Here is a 16,870-nt window from a genome sequence, read left to right on the forward strand (position 1 = left end):
GAAAATAGAAGTCATATGTGTACATGTAATCAGGAATCAGTAAAAGTAGTAATAAGAACACTGATAGTCTTTCCCCACTGTGCGCTGGCTAATATAAGAAAGGTGATCACAGAAAACTGGATAGCTACCTCTCAAGGTTCTTTCAGAAATATGAAAATCCTTAGCTTTTTGCTGAAGCATTTTAAAGATAGCCCATAAAAGAGAGATTTCTGTAGTTCTGTTACCATTCCCAAAAAATATTACCACTATGCTGAATAGCTTAATAAATTAACTTTTAAATAAAAAAGGCTTCACAAAGCAGGGAAGAAAAGTCTCTGGAAAAAAAAAAAAAAAAAAGCCTGACAAAAATCACTGCACTGGAAGCTATTACCAGTGTTTAATAAACCTACTGCAAAGTGATAGCTGCGAGACAGTGGCAGAACAGAAGCATGGATCAGTACTTAAATTTTTTTTAAATTAGTTTCAATGGTGATTATAATTCAACATTAGCAACACATGCTGTCAATAAAAGAAGCAATTTCTTGCACAGCAAGAAAACTAGCCAATGCAGTTTGTATTTTATTACATTTTGATTTGTCTGTATTCAAAAAACACACCTTTAAAGTAGAAAGAAGCAAACAGGGCAGCACATGGAAACGACGAGATAATACACAAACACACACCCTCCTCAAACCACATTAGTCTTCTGTTTTGTTCTGCATGGCAGAAGAACTTGAAGAAAGAGTTACATTTTCTGTTCTCATTTGCTGAATATCACCAAGCCAATACTTTCTCAAACAACGAAGGCAGTCTTTCTGTTCTACAGAGTACTCCGCACCCAGATTCAAAATGAATACCATTTTAAATGTAGAAGTTTCGTGCCTTCTTAAACCAGTCCAGCTAGACCTAGAAGATGCTGTCAGTCCCAGTCACCTACTACTGCCTTGTATGAAAGGTTAACAGCTATTTCTGACCATTCCATCCCCCAGGTGAACCACAACAGTGAATTGTCCAAATGCTTCCAGACCATTTCAGTGACTGGTGAAAAGTGCAAGTTTTAGCACATCCCTTCTCATGGGCAAAAGAGACAGAAATAAGAGTATATAGAGTTAAAATTTTAACTTCCTTCCCTAGTGGTTGTATTTGAAAACTACTGTTAAAGTACTGTAAGAAACACCTGAATTTTTAGAAGCGTTAGGTTCTTGCTAGAGACAGAAAAAGGTAATGTTCCTCAACAACAATTAACTACTACCAACCCAGCTCTTTCTAAAGAAATTAGACTGACCATAAGTTACTACTGCCTTAACTCAAAAAACCTCCACGCCCCTGTGACAAAACAGAACTCTATAATAAAGCTTATCCGTGAGGCAAGTAACTTCTGCAAAGGCCAGTTAGGTCACACGGAATATGTCCACAAATTACTAAGTGTTGGCAAAGCCCAGCCCCACACCCAGGCCTCTTTTTTTTTTTTTTTTGGTATTTGTGTATAGGTTTTGGGCACTGGTAAACAAACCCCCCAAGGATTTTACCAGAGTAGAGACACTACTACCACACAGAGGAAAAACAATATACAACACATTAAATCTTCGTTCACAACCTGAAAACATTAATATCCTGGACTAATTACTGAAGTAAGAGATTAGACATAAGAGAATAGATTCCACTGTTCTGACTACTATTTAGTCTAATTCATTAATGGTTGCTAACAGGCTACAAACTAAAGCTAGATAGGAGCTTAATCATATTAGCTCCTTTCTTAAGTGTTCAAGAAGTGAACAATATGCAACTGGAAATTGGAATTCTTGCATTAGGGTACAGCACAACAAGGTGCCTTCACCTTACACATACTGTGCAATTCTGGCAACTCTGACACAAAAAGAATGGAACACCAAAACAGAGAAGGACAATTAAAGCAATGGAAGTCCTCCCACCTAGGGGAGATTAAGCAGGGCTTGGGGGGAAAAAGCAATCTACAGATGACAATATAAAAAAAGAGTCATTTACATCATTAATAATATGAAAAAAATTTACACCACACCTCAGCTAAGCAACCTTTAAGCCACATACTGGCTTAAAGAAAAGCATACCAGCATGGAAGACCATACATCTACTCTGTTCCTAAATCTCTCTTCCCGACTATTAGCTACTGACCACATAGCAAATATGAAGCAACACAGACCTCTCTTCTTATGTAGCATGGCTCTTTTGGTATTACATCAAGTAACCAAGGCACAGGTCATGCAAGAAGAATCTTGTATTCTTTTCCCTAAATATCTGCTTGGTGGGAATGCTGGAGACAGGAAAATAGGCAAGATGGACCTTGCTTTCAAACACAACTACGATGGGATTCTTTGAGATTTAAATGAAGAGGCATTTACTTCAGTTGGTCACCTGTGTGCTGCAGCTACTATTTAGTATTTCTGTACATGCTTATGTGCTTCTGATGAAGTTTTCAAACTGAGAAAGCATCAGCTTAAATCACTTTCAACCCCTTTCAGCATGGGCATTGTGACCTGGCATACGAGAAATCATTTCAATCCCTTTCAAACTTGCTGTACAGCCTCACTCAACTGAAATCTCATTTCCCTGACTGCAACACAGGAAAAACATTTGTTCATTTTTTGTAAATATTAAGATCTGTTGTACTTTTTTATCTATAGAAGTCCAAGGCATCATGAATTTAGTTAAGTGCTACAAAAATGTCTATAAATAAAGCATTTGTGGGATGCTGCTGTTAGTGTTGTCCCTGTTCTTTGAATAGGAGACAGTTTCTAGTCTTTACAAATGGCCATTTGCATTAAATTCATTTGCATCATACGCATATGCATTAATGCATTTTGAGAAAGAAAAAAAGTATGAGATGAACCAGTATATTTCCAAATCTACTCATCGTCTAGAAGAGGATTTTAAAAAAGCCATGTTAATATACATGTACAAGGAAACATGAAGACAACCCCCCTTAAAATGAAAAAAAAAAAAAACAACCCACCTAAAAATATATTAACAGTGTGTTCCAGAATATTTCTATATTTACTAGTCTTCACTATGTTAACAAAGAGCCTCCTTTCTGCTCATAAAAGCACCAGCTACCATACATCACGATTACAGCCAGCCACATTAGAATGCAGAGTCTACACTATTTGTGCGCAATTATTCTATTAATTAAGTTAATGAGTCAAGCACTGAGGTGTTCAAAATTGTATGGAGACTAAATAATGCCCACTGGGAATGGCAGCCATACTACATGTGCCAGTCACATTCTCAGACCCTTTCCTTTATGATTAAGTATCATAGACAACATAAGAAAACTGTACTTTTCATTGGGAACTCTACCTGAAAGGACAACCAAAAAAGAAAAATGTACAAAAGCTACAATATATTCTCCTGTGGAGATTCATCTCTCACAAGTTAAAAAAAAAAAAAGCTAGATTTACAAACATAGAAGAAAATTACAGAGAAAACTGCATATACATTTTCAGTTAACATTTAAAGCTCTCCACTAACTAACTATGGGAGCTTTACACTCTATCCTGAAGTACCAAGAAGGAATAAGAAAATCAGTTTTGGTCTCAGCAGCTTGTCATTCAGAAGCTTGAGAATATGAGCAGTCAACAAAATGCACAGCAAAGATGCTGATAATGACAAGCATTACAACTGCACAGGAACTAAAATTACAGCCAAATAGTAATACTCTTTTTAACATTGCAGCAATATACCGTAAAGACAGAACATATCACAATAAAGAATGTCTATTTACACCACTATAAACATCTACACAGAATGCAATATCAGAGAGCTTTCCTAGTAGCTAAGATGCCTCCAACAAAATTCACTCACTCTTTTATCTGAATTTGCAAAAATACTTAAGTTTACAAATTTTAATGATCATCTTCATTTATGACAGTAGCATGCATCTTTCTGCACAACAAATGAGAACTCATTGAAGTGCATCAGAAAGAGCATAGTAAATATTCCCACTCACCTACCCCAACAGTCATTTCAGAGAAGGAAAAATGGTAGAGCTGGATGAGTGTTTTGTTCTCTAACATTATCTTTCAGGATCAAGACATGTAGTTTAGAGGCTGAAATAAGCTTTTCAGCATAGCATTTTACATTCAGGTTGATATGAACATTTTAAAGGAAGTTTCAGAATCCACCTAAACAGCAGATTTCCAAACAAAGCAAATGTATTAATTTTGAGTTTCTGGATTAACGTGTGAAAGGGAGTGAATAATCATTTAATCGACTCCTTTGAAGCCACTGCACCTTGCTTATGGGCAAAACAGAACGCAATGTAGAAAGAAAAAAAATATATCAGCATCAACAGCAGAATAATCAGTCAAAAATGGAATGCACCATTATATGCTTACAAAAAGAAATCACACAACAGAACAACCGGCAGCCTTTGATTTAGCCTAAGGTCTCCTGATAATATAACAGGCTACTGACACTTAACTGACATGCCAACATTGACAGTTTGAGAAAAGAGAGCTTTGGGAATTACAGAGAATGATAAAACCTGCAACAAGCAACTAGAAGACAAGCCCAAAACCTCACGATAAGACTAGAAAGTAAGACAGATGTACACCTCATAACCAAAAAGGAAACAGATGAATATTTAAGACTGTGAGCAAAAAAGCATTTATTTAAGTAAAACTAACTTCCTCAAAAGCATCTCTCTTAAGACTTATAAACACTCCTTGTCAAATATCAGGGCAGTCATTTTTTCACAGCCACCTGTCATGTCAAAATTCTAACAGTCTAGAAAAACTTAAAAAACACTCTTCAAAAGTCATGACAAAGTTGCCTGGAATAAAATCTACATATTTTAGTAATATTTACCTCATGTTCTTGGTTATCTTGTCCATCTTTGCCGCTTTTTCCACTCTTGGCTGATTTTGCAGGTTCCTTAAAAAAAAAAAAAAAAAAAAAGAAGTTAGTAGTCCTAGTTACCTTGAAAAGGAGATCTAGATAGATTTTCAAGTGAAGAAATCAGTGGGTTTTTTTTAAACTATCACTAAGAATATTAAAATTGATGGGACAAAAATGATACTATTATTTTGGAAGATCTTAATACGGAACTATCAGTCTCTATAAAGCTGCTTTACACATTTTTCATCTGCAGAAAGGTTTTGGAACTTTATTGATCCCTCAAAATTCACCCATAACGTATATAAAGATAAGCTTTCATGCAGGTAAGCAGGCAGGGACAAAGAATGCAAGTGATGTGAACTATGTCTAAGAATTTACCCTTGCTGTCTTTGGTCTTTAGCACCAGGAATATTTATATTTAGTTTAGCTTTGAAACTAGCATCAGTGCAGTATACACATTTTACACTTCATTATTTTCTCTGTTCTAGGGGATAGAACATCTAGCATTAGGAGTAGGCCCACAACTCAAATTTCTCCTTCCCAGCATTGTACCTGACTTGCATCCTTCACCTCTAATGTATTTTTGAGGTTTGTTATTCCCAGAAAAGTTTGAATGTTTTTAATATCAAAGGTGGGGTGGATATTAGGACAGAGTTAAAACAAACAAAGCCTCACAAACCACAACACCCAACCTACCTACATCTAATTTTAAAACGATGTTGAAAAACTAAAAGACAAGCAGAAGTCAACGAAAAAGAAAAGGTCCAGAGGGATAGCAGCTGGATGAGGAAAACCGTATAATTCGCTGTTTCTGACTTCCATTCATATAGCTAATTGCCTACCAGACAAAATAAAGTGCAATCCAGTTAACTTTCTGTTGGACTTAGAAGTTTTCTGCGAACATTAGTTGTGCAACTCCCTTTCGCCGCTGCCAGACAAATCACTCCCGGGAGTGCCGGGGGAAACTGAGGCAAAGCGGGGCCAAAGCTGGATCCTCTCCAATTGTCGGGAAAAGGAGGCGAAAAGATTTCAAGTGGTCCCTAGAGTGCTTATGGCGATCCCCCAAGCACAACTTCAGCTGCAGCCAGAGCCACGCAGCGGCAAAGCTTCCCGGGACGGGGACCGGGCAAGCAGCTCTGGGGACGGACCCCCCCAGTCCTTCCTCTATGAAAAACACTCCTTCCTCCCCCCAAACACAGCCAGACCAGCCCCGAAGTAAGAGCCCCCCCACTCCCTCCCAGCGCACGCTTCCGCCAGCCACGGCTGAGGACGCGCTGCCCATCCCCTCCCTCCAGCACACCCCCGCACGCCAAAAACACGGCCTCCCTCCACCGACACCCTCCCTCCGGCTGCCCCCAACTCCGCGCCCCCTTTTCGGCGGGGCGGACCGCCGGCACCCGGCGAGACAATACCAAGAGACCCCCACACACCCCTGGCCGCCACGGCCCCTCACCCGCCCCCTCCCCGGACTAGGCCCCACCGGGAGCTGCCCCCTCCCCAGTACCCGGCGCCCGGGGGAAGCAGGGGGCCGGCATTCAGCGGTGAGGGGAGGGGCCTGCCCCTCACCCTGCTCTCCGCAGCGGCGGGAAGCATCCCACCGACCCCCTCGGCGCCGGGCTCCGCTGCCGCCCCCCACCGCGCACTGCCCCAGGCCCCTCCTCCCCGCGGGGCCTGCGCCCCAGAGCCTCCCCGCGGGGCTCCGGCTCCCACCCCCTGCCCCGCAACCCCCCACCGCCACCGACTCACTTTTTCCTTTTTGTTTTTATTCGGCATGGCCACCCCACGCGCCGCGGCCGCCCAGGCGCAACCCCCAGCGGCCCCGCTCCGCGCTGCGCCCGCCCCGCGCTGCCGCTCCCCCCGTCCTCGGCGGCGGCCTCAGCCCTCCCCCTTCCTCCCCCGCCCGCCGCCAGCGGGCCCGCTGCCTCCCCATTGGCTGCCCGCGTCACGTGAGCCGCGGCTCCCCCAGCGTCACCGCGTAGGCGGGGCTGGCGGCGACTCCCCGCCCCTCGGCCCTCCCGCCCCGCCGACGGGGCCGGGCCCGGGGCTCTCCCTGCTCCGCCCGGGCTGTGGGGCGGGACGGGCCCTCGCGGCTCCAGCCACGCCTTGGGGTGGGCTGAGCCGTCCCGCCCCCGCGCCCCGATCCCACCGCCTTCTCTGGGGGGAAGGAGCGGGGCGGGCTGAGGTGTCCTCAGCGCCTCGGGCCTGCGGCGGGCTCTCCCTCAGCCGGTAGCACCAGGTGGGAAGCGAGAAGTCCCTGCAGCCGCCCCCCCACCCTCCATCCCGAGTTGTCTACCGGAGCCCGCTCCTGAGTGAGGGGTATGGGTGGTGGGACCGTCGTGTGGTGTCCGAGCGCCTGTTACTGGAGAGCGGCAAGTGTTTTAAGGAAGAAAAAAAAAAAACAAACGAAAAAAACCCAATATAGGACATAAGTGAAGTATGCTGGCCCTCTTGTACAAATCCCGTGTGTTCATCATCAGTTTGAGGACTTCGATATGTGCTTGCAGTGTATGGATAAGGAAAAGGTGAGCTTTGCACAGTTGCAGCCTGGATTTTATGATAGTCTCTTTATCCCTTGTTTGTTTTTAAAAGCCTGGGTGCAGATGTTTTTGTTTTCATGATGCTCACCTGTACCAGAGGGAATTTATTTTTTTTTTTCCAAACAAATCGCTCTTTAATCTCTCGAAGCCAGAATGCAAAAATCGGAACAATCTTCTTAGACAAATGAAGAAAGGTGTATATAATTCATCTGGAAAATTTACAAACTGTGTTTCTCACATGGCCAGATTAAGCCCCAAATTACTGTTAGCTGAGGAAAAAGCACAGGGAAAGTTAATACTCATAATAATGCTAAGACGTAAAGTATTTAAAATGTAGGTTGGGCATGCTTATTAAATTCTAATTGTGCTGTGCTACTAAAGGATAGAAAAAATGCAGCCTAATAAATACCAGCATAAAAGTGAAGCTGATCTTTTTCTTTATCCAACCTGTATCAAAGCCAGCATAAGCAAGTGTCTGTGCTCTCACTTTTAGGAACTGGGATTTCTAGTAACCATTTGTGTCTGATGTGATGATATCTAACATCAGGTTGCATCCATTATATTTGAACACGTTGCTTTTGGTGTGGTGAAAGGAAAAGGAACTTTCCTTTTTCCAGGCACTGCAGAGAAGTCTGCTGGCTGTGGAGAACTGCTTCCTCTTGAGGCTTCAGTCCCCTTCCTTTCCTGCCTCTTAAGTGCTAGCAAACAAATTATATCTGCCTCTTATCCTTTCCCTAATCTGCTCTGGTTTGAGGATTTAGGAAAGGGGTGCAGTTATCACTATTATGCTTCTGTTAAGAGCCAGTCATGAATGAGTTACTGATAATAAACAAGACTTCCGACCAAAAGAACAACATGTATTTTGAACGTACTAAGAGGCGGTAAGGGAAAGAAGTCTACCTCCATCTGTAGTTTGGAGTTTGATCCGTGTATGAAAGGGTTTGTACAGCTGAGGATAAATTCGAGAGCTTCCAGTTATTTGTTAGGTTTCAGTTTCACAGAAGCTTAAACTACTCTCAATACCCAGCTGTTGTGTTCCTATCTCCCTCCTCTGCGCTGATGCTGGTACTGTGCAGCTCCTTAAACTAGTTCACAGAATTGATCAGATTGAAAACTCACCCCCCAAAGTGATGCGATGTTTGTTTTGTTTTGGGTTGGTTTTTTTTTTGCCTTTAACTGGCACACCACCACCTGCTTCTGTAAACAGTAGCACTGGCTGAAGGAAGGGGGTGGAAATATGTGGCGGGGGCAGGATGTGACCTCAACAGCCTAGATTTAGATCCATTTAAGCAGCTTAATGAGTTTCTCATTGGCTCTTGGCCTCCTTTGTGCTCACTAGTGCTCAGAGTTTTTCCAAATAATGGAAAAATCATCAGTATCATTGTTACCCAAGTACTTCTGAACAGCAGCAGCAAAAATTGTCTGTCCTTATTTTGCTTTTAGTTGGGAAACCCAATACGTCAGGCTGAATACATCTTCAAAAGATGGCACTGACTCAGTTAACATTTAGGAGGTTTTCTTTGTGACCACAGATGTAGAAACTCTTGTGAAAACTTGACTCCCCCTCACCTCACTTGCTGGGGAAAGTCTTATTCACCAGTAACAGAAAGCAATTGTGTTTTTCAAGGCCTGCTGTATTATATGAAATAATTAGTGGGTGGAAGTGCTTTACAAGACAAATAGTTGCATCTGTATGCTCTGGTGTCTTTATAAAATATGAGAATAAGACAAGTGACTTACATTTTCATGCCGCACGAAGATGAAATCTTATTTTTACTATAGTGGTACATCACTGTGGGCCAAATTATTCTGCTACAGAGTAGCATTAACTATATAAATAAGGTACTGTAATACAAGCATGAATATGACTATATTTGCGTTAACTTCTGAACATGTTTCATGCAAACTAGATATTTTCAAAAATGAGAACAGATTCAGACTGATTAGGCTATCTCTGTAATTAAAACAGCAGAACCTAATGCATGTAGCATAGATACCAATTTGCATTTTTTTACTGTATTGATTAAATTGTCTAAACTTGCAAAAGTTAAATCACCAAATAATTTCAAGTCTTGTGTAAAACACCTGGATAATATTTAATAGCTTGAAACTGGGCCAAGTGTCCAGTGTGACAATGAAAGGAAAATATTTACACAGTTAGTCCTTTCCAACTGTATTGGATTTTTTTTTTTTGTTTTAATCCCTTTACAGTGGTTGAGCAGTCATGCTCTGGTCTGAGTTTATTGAACAGATCACTGTCACTGTGATAGGGATAACACCTTCCATCCCCAGTTGTATGGTTTTACTGCTTTCTGTGCACTCTCTCTAGTTTAATTGGGTGGTATGCCAGTTCAACTTGCTAAAATGGCAGAAAACTAACTGAGCAGGGAAGACAGGAGACAATGAAACCTTTTGCTAGCAAGGTATTAATTTGGCTCAACTGAAACTATGCAACTACACTTGTGGACAAGGTTTGAGAAGCCAGTGAACTGTCATCATTAGACATAATTGTCAAACATTGGCAGGCTGTTTCTCAAAACACTTCTTTATTGACTGAAGCAGATGTCTTCTGTGTCAGATGTAGAGAACTGAAAACTGAAGCACCACTGGCAGTAAAAAGGCTGGAATAGATGGGTTGAAATGTAAACAATTTTTTCATGCTTGTGCAGGCCAAACTACTAGTTAAGGTAACTTCTTGTCAGGAGTAGTGAAACTGCCAGATGACATCTGAAGGAACTAACTGAGGGAATAAACTACTGCATCAGCAGCTGCAATCTAGCATCAAAAGCTGCAAAGCCAGTATATTCAACTTCACAAAAAAGCCCAAATCACGACAAACATCTTTCAGAAACCTCCACTAGCATGGATTTATTCTGCCTACCCTGAATTACATTAAATAGTTCTTGGGCTGTTCTCAATCTAAATTGTAAGGCTTTAATTCTCCTCAATTCTTTTAATGTCCATTAGTGTTGGATGCCCTGCTGTCACAATCTGCTGTGTTGTAAAGGTTACAAAATAATTTATTCAAAGCTGTATAAAAGTCAGACTCTTTTGAGGTAATGAGTAACAGGTCAAATTTTAGAACTTCATGCATGTAAACAACATGATATTTCAGCCCTGTGTGTGACCACGTAGTTAAAAATGGCAATTATTGGCATCACTTAACACAGAACCAGAGGTGCACATTCAGAACCATAATTAAGTGTATGTACGTGTAGTAGTGTCAGTATTGGATACCTTCTAGCTGTAATATTATTCCATATTTTTGTAAAATTTGTACTGGTAAAAAATGAAAAAAATGCTCACATATGATTAATTATACTATCTAAATCTCAGCTTTGAGAATTTTCAGTGACTATGTGGAAGTATTGCATTGAAATACAGATTTCTTTGGGTTTTGTCTGTTCTTAAACGTTTTCATTCTCTTTCTTGCCTCTTAAGTTTAAAAAAATTGATAAGATTTCATTTTGAACGTCGTGAATAACTTTATCGGTTATTTAGACAAGTATAGCATTATAGAAAATGTTTGCTAGGAGTGTTTTCACTTTTGTTAAAAATGCAGGACTCTCTTTCCGTCAGGTAAGTAGTGGAAGCTCGCGTTAGGCTCCCTTTTCACTAAGCTCCCAGAAGCTTATTGGCAAAACCAGAAGTCAACTTGCTTATGACTCTTGTGTCGGGGGGCAGTGAGGGTGGGGCTGCTCCATGAGAAAGGAGCTGAGAGCGGAGCTTTCTCTGTGAGATTTGCGGGGAAGCCCAGTAAAGGCAGGGCTTCTCTCACCAGGGTACCATCCTGGTGGGGTCAGGATGGCGACAGTCACCAGTATGAGACAGGGCAAGGTAACAAGTCAGGGGTCCATCCATAAGCCCACTTAGGAACAAGAGCAGACAGGGTCAAAGATCAGGATGGAGGCAAGACTACCTATAATGCAAGTGTGAGCTTGCAGGAGTCAAGCTCAGAGAGAGGACTAGTTATAACATAGGTCTGAGCAGATCGGGGCTATAGACAAGACTACCTACAACGTATGTCTGAGGTCCGTCTGGGAAGCTCAGTCAATAAGTCATGCTGGAAGGGGACAGGGCTGGATATAGATAAAACTCTGACAAAGCAGGACAGGTTTGAGTGCCCAGGACAGAGCTTAAATGGAACTCTTTGACCAGTTGGAAATGTCACATATGGCTGGTAACTGGCCTGGTATTAGACGTTGTCAGTAGCTATTTTCCATATTCATTAACACATTAGTTCTGGATTTCTGTTTGTGCCAACTTAATATTAAATGAACAAGAAAAATAATGAGCACGGAGAACTCTCACAGAATGTTACTGAGGCATGGTACTGCTTTTGGCTGGGATAGAGTTACGTTTCTTCATAGTAGCTTGTATGGTGCTAGCTATGTTTTGGATTTGCGATGAAAACAGTGTTAATAACGTAAGGATGTTGGGGACTGGCTGGGCATCGGTTGGCTGGTCATGAGGAATTGTTTGGGGTTTTTTTGCATCACTTGTTTTTAGTTTGTTTCTTTGTTTAAAAAAAAATCATTATTACACTGTCTTTATCTCAACCTATGAAATTTCACACTTCTACCCTTTCAATTCTCTCCCCCATCTCACTGGGGGTAAGTGAGCGAGAGGCTGTGTGGTGCTTAGCTGCCTACAGGGGTTAAATCACGACAGGCATTGTTACTGAGGTTCGATAATATTCTGGACAAATAATATATAACAAAAATATCTAATAATATCTAAAGACGGTTAAAAAATTTTATCTGTTTGTGGCAATAGTTTGCATGTGGTTATTAAGTACTAAAATGACCTACATGTGGGAATTCAGATGATGGTCAAAGTAGAAGACAGGCTATTAAGCCGGATGAACATTTGTCTTACCCAGAATGCCAGTTCCAATGAAAAGTGCCTGCACTTGTGTGCTGGTACCCAAGTTCCATAGAGATGGGAATTACAAAAATAGTAACGTTAAAACACTTTGTACAAATCACTTGATGTTCTTCTGCCTCAGTGAAGCAAATAAAAAGATCTCAAAAGCAAGACTTTGCTGCATGTCATGTAATTGAATCTTTCTGGGAAAATAAAGAGGTACAACTCTGCTGGTAACATATATGAAATTAGGATGTCTGCTTTCATATTTCCACTATTTTTTGTGGGTTTATTTCTTGTATTTATAATGAGTTGAGAGATACCTTAAAATATAATAATCTGTTTAAAATTTATTGGATATGCCTAGCTTTCAGAGGCATAGTTTATTGTTTATTCAGAGGGACAAGTTTATTTTTGATAATTCATCTCTTTCGTATCCAAACTGAGTATTATTATGGCGTGCTTCGGTGCAATTCTTAGCAGTCTTTGTTGATTCCAGGTTTTTGCTGCATTAAGTGCAATGTTCCTATTCACGTACTACCATTCCCTCTTCCCACATGATATCAAAGGGAAGATTAATTTTGTATCAGATGAGTGAGACTACTAGCATAAAGGTGACTGCAGCTAAAACTCCTACATTTTCTTTATCACATTAAGTTGGTATTTATAGAATGAATGAAGAGATCCAATTAATTGTACCTCCTGTTGATGCTATACAAGATTTTTCTCTTTCAACACTTCATACTTATTTCTGCCTTTTTTAGGATTTGTCATAGCTAATATAGCTATATATTTTTATCTCAGTGTGGGAAGAGTTGAAAGACATAATCAGGAGGCATATTCAGGACTTAACCCTGCAAGTACCAGAAGTTTGTAGATGCATGAGGGTCTGCTTCCAAGTATGCTCAGAATTGTCTGCCTTCTCAAATGATGCATATGCTGGATTTCTGATCTGCTTCAGGAGCAATCCCTGCCTCCTGGCCAGAATGTAAAGAGTAGCTTCCACCAACACATCTTTTGGCTTGCTCTCCCTAGGGCAGGTTGCCTGCATCCACGCCGTGCAGTGTTTAGAGGCATCTCGTAGTCTTCTGCTGGCCTTTCCACAGCCTTTTTACATACACAGCACAAATGCCACGCTTCCACTGCACTCACATCCTGTGATCACGCCAGTTCTTACTGTGGACCTTAAGATGGATAAAGTTTAAGTGTTGTTGTGTGGGGCTACACTGAAATCCTTCAGCATCAGGCTGCCCTACCACATCTCTTTTGGTAGTCAGGGTGATTCCTGAAGTCTAGGTTCCCCTTTCTTCAAGAGCTGTCATAGTGTGGAGTCCTCTGCCACACTGACTTCCTTTCGGCACCTTGAAGTCCATCTTTGCATATGAGACGTCTGAACAATTTTGAAAGGTTCTTTAATAATGAATACCCTTTTTTGTTTATCCAAGGTAAAAAGAGAAATGCTTGCAGCGTGCCACTTTTCTGCTACTATAGCATGTTACCAAAGTGGCGTGTTACGGGACTGTGCCAGGGAAAACGCTTGCAGGGATGATGTTGGAGTATCGGAACAAGTAGAAGAAGACTTCATACTCAAACCATTTCCTAGAGCTATCTAGCTACTGAATGGCTTCTAGGTTTTGTCTGAGAGGAAGCCTTGTTATTTTGCCCAAAAGGGTATTCCAGGAATAATCGAGCGTGCACACAGAGTGAATGCTAATGAAGAGGATTTTGGAGTGAAACAGATGATGATTCAAACTGATAGTATACGTGCAGTCAAAATCTCCTTATGTGTTATGTTGGGAGCCTTGGTATGCAATTCAGCTGTAGATTCTGCTGGATGGCAAAACTCCCCACCATTATTTCAACATAAGAGTTACAAGAATGTGTCAACTTCGGCAAACCAGAATATTTTCGCTTAGTCACATTTTAGAAGGTGTCAGCTCCATTTTTACTGAAGGTTTAAAAAAATCAGATACACTGAAAGAATTTAGACAGAGCAATTAAACATTGGCAAAGTTTATAAGCATTTCAAAGTAGAACCTTATAATAGGAAGTGTTAGGCAAACTTAACTACAGATTTCTCTTCTGTCTGTATTTATATCATGCTGTGTACTGACTATCTGGTATGCCTGCACAGACTTTGCCCCAAAGTTAGCTTTGTCTGCATTTTGTGTTCAGTATTTATTTTAAAAATTCTGCATAGGTATGCGTTGTATTTACATTTATGTCATAATTTCTTAGGCATGTTAGGATTTCTTTTGAACACCAAGCAGGTGAATAAAAGTACTGAGAGACCATAACATCGGAAGACAGTTACTAAGAAGTCAAAAAACAAGGCCTTTGACACAGATTTTTTGCTTGCATGCCTTCCACAGAAGCATGACACGTAATCTTTATACTTGATGCATTCCCTTTGCAAAGAGGTTCAGGGTTTTTTTAACTTATTCTCTTTTTTGCTGTCCACAGTTTTTTTCCCTGTCCATGAAAATGGCATTTATTGATGTGAGCAGAGCTGATGAATCACAGCTGTTCTTAGAGATTTTAATTTCCACAAACAGCTCGTGTCTCCAGCATGTTGTATGCCTCTGCTTTTGCTTTTATTGCTATCCTACGTGTTTCTTTCCAACTTTATCAGAAGACTCTCTGTTCATAGGCTTCTTGGCTGTTTAGAAAAGCGTTCCATATACATGTAACATTGATTCAAGAATCAATTGTGAGAGCTGTTTTCCCCTTCCTTTCACAGGAGCTGCCAAGATACTTTTATGGGCAGTCCTTTGCCTCTCTTGTGTTTTTTTAATTTATAGACTAAATGCCCAGATTACTTCATGGACTCCTTTATTTTTGTTTCAGAGAAAGAATTAGCAGGCATTTGAACTAACATTAACTGCTTTTCAATATAAATTGAAATGGAAAATCCCTGTTATTAGCATATAAAAGAAGCAGATTGGTAACTGCCTGTCCATAATTCCCATGGAACTTTAAATTTAAAGCTTCTTTCGTATGTTTAAAGAGGATAATGGTAATAAGGTAAATACAGTGTGTAAATAAATAAGATAAGGTATGTAAGATATATAAATAAAGGACTCTTTACATATGTTTATGTAGAAATCCTACTCCTCACCCCAAGTTACTTGGCTTTTTGCAACTTACTTTACTAAATTGGATTTGAATTTTAGTTCTGCTAAATATGTTAAGGCATTTTAATATTTATCTAAAATGTTAGACAGTAGAAGAACTAATAGCAAATCTTTTAAGATTTTTTTTTTTATTTATTTACTTGTATTATGGAACCACCAAAAGGTTTTAAATCAAGACTGAAGTATCATGGCACTGTATATGAAATGGTAGTAAGGAAATGTCCTTTTCATAGAAATGTTTGATTTTGCTGTGTACTTCCCTAACGGTATGCTTCATAAATAGTATTATTCAATTAAATGCTAAATTAGCTATGCGCATAAGTTGTGGGCTTGAATCCAGAACGAGAGGAAAATGATCAAAAACTGTGCAATTAAAAAGAAAATTTACTATGTATACATTACTTATGAGCTGCTCAGTGGTCACTCAGATGAGTATGTTCAAGCTTTGTGCGTTTCCAGGCTGCTCAGCTGTATATAGGTCCTGTGTCATCTGGTTTGAAGAGACAGAGGTGATCATTTATGATGTTGACCATTGCATTCCTGTGCATACTGTTGGCTGCAGAAGCTGGGATACTATATCCACCTAGCCTAACTGGCTGTTGTAGGCTTGAGTGAACCTTAAATATATATATATATATATATATTATAAATATATATATATATGTGGTAGAGCAGATATATTCAAGAGCCTCTTAGCCAACTTTTTGATTATTGTGTAAATGTTACAGAGGAATTGAATTTTTGAGAGGTGCTAAGTTCAGTTGCCTTGTGTTTAAAAGGTTTATGGTCTTAGCAGTAATTGCTACTGCTAAACACTGATGGCTAACAAAAATGTCTTAGAAGAACCCCAGGGAATACTCTGTGAGCTCAGCAAGGGACTGGGGTTTGGAAGATCGGGATTCTATTCTTAATTTGACCATTGATTTGCAGTGTGATTTTTGGCAGGTTAATCTCTCCGTGTTTCTGTTTCTTTTTCACATCTTTTATCTCTTTTGTCTATCTTTACTGCAATTTGTCTCTACAGTGCCTAGAATAAGGAGGGAGGCAGTCTTGACTGTGATTCTAATAACAGTGATAACAAACAATATTAAATACAAAGTAAGTTTCAGTCATTCTATTGAAGTATGTTTGTAATGGGTTTGTCTAGGTACAGAGTGATACGGATTTAAATTACGTGTTCAGCCATCTTTAACCTAAAGGATTGAATCCTGTCAGAGAGCTGTCCTTAGCATCTGTCTTCATGTTCTGTACTGAGCTGAGAGAAGTTAGACTTGAAGATAATGTCCATGGATGTCAAGGAGTTAATATAGTTGTATTTGTAACAATTCTGACTCAACAACTCTATGACCTACAGTTAAATATCTGCAGCTCTTTTACAGGTATAGTTCCCCTTCATGCCTGATACATTTTCAAAAACACTCTCATTAAAAACACTATCATGATAGTGACCTTATGTTTGAAAAGGACTGATTATTTATTTCT

At 40.3% G+C, this 16,870-nt stretch overlaps 1 protein-coding gene and 1 long non-coding RNA gene across 5 annotated transcripts in view; one reads left to right on the forward strand and one right to left on the reverse strand.

Moving 5' to 3' along the window:
* PPP2R5C (protein phosphatase 2 regulatory subunit B'gamma) overlaps positions 1-6,737 on the reverse strand; it is an 86,272-nt gene extending 79,535 nt beyond the window's left edge. For 2 of the 4 annotated variants that reach the window (XR_012586633.1, XM_074583970.1), the window contains exons 1-2: positions 6,598-6,737; positions 4,822-4,887 (exon numbers count right to left, since the gene is read on the reverse strand). Coding sequence is in view for 2 of the 4 variants with exons in the window: in XM_074583970.1 (XP_074440071.1) it covers positions 4,822-4,887; positions 6,598-6,624 (93 nt within the window). In the remaining 2 variants the exon portion in view is untranslated. Of the gene's footprint in view, positions 1-4,821; positions 4,888-5,693; positions 5,805-6,417; positions 6,511-6,597 lie in introns of those variants that run through there. The other 2 variants (XM_074583971.1, XM_074583973.1) reach the window with 2 other exon arrangements.
* A 135-nt stretch (positions 6,738-6,872) lies between these two features.
* LOC141742225 (uncharacterized) overlaps positions 6,873-16,870 on the forward strand; it is a 52,850-nt gene continuing 42,852 nt past the window's right edge. The window contains exon 1 of the long non-coding RNA XR_012586635.1: positions 6,873-7,373. This is a non-coding gene — a long non-coding RNA (uncharacterized LOC141742225). The remainder of the gene's footprint in view (positions 7,374-16,870) is intronic.

This window comes from Larus michahellis, chromosome 4 (genome assembly GCF_964199755.1).
Source record: "Larus michahellis chromosome 4, bLarMic1.1, whole genome shotgun sequence".
Classification (NCBI taxonomy): Eukaryota; Metazoa; Chordata; class Aves; order Charadriiformes; family Laridae; genus Larus; species Larus michahellis.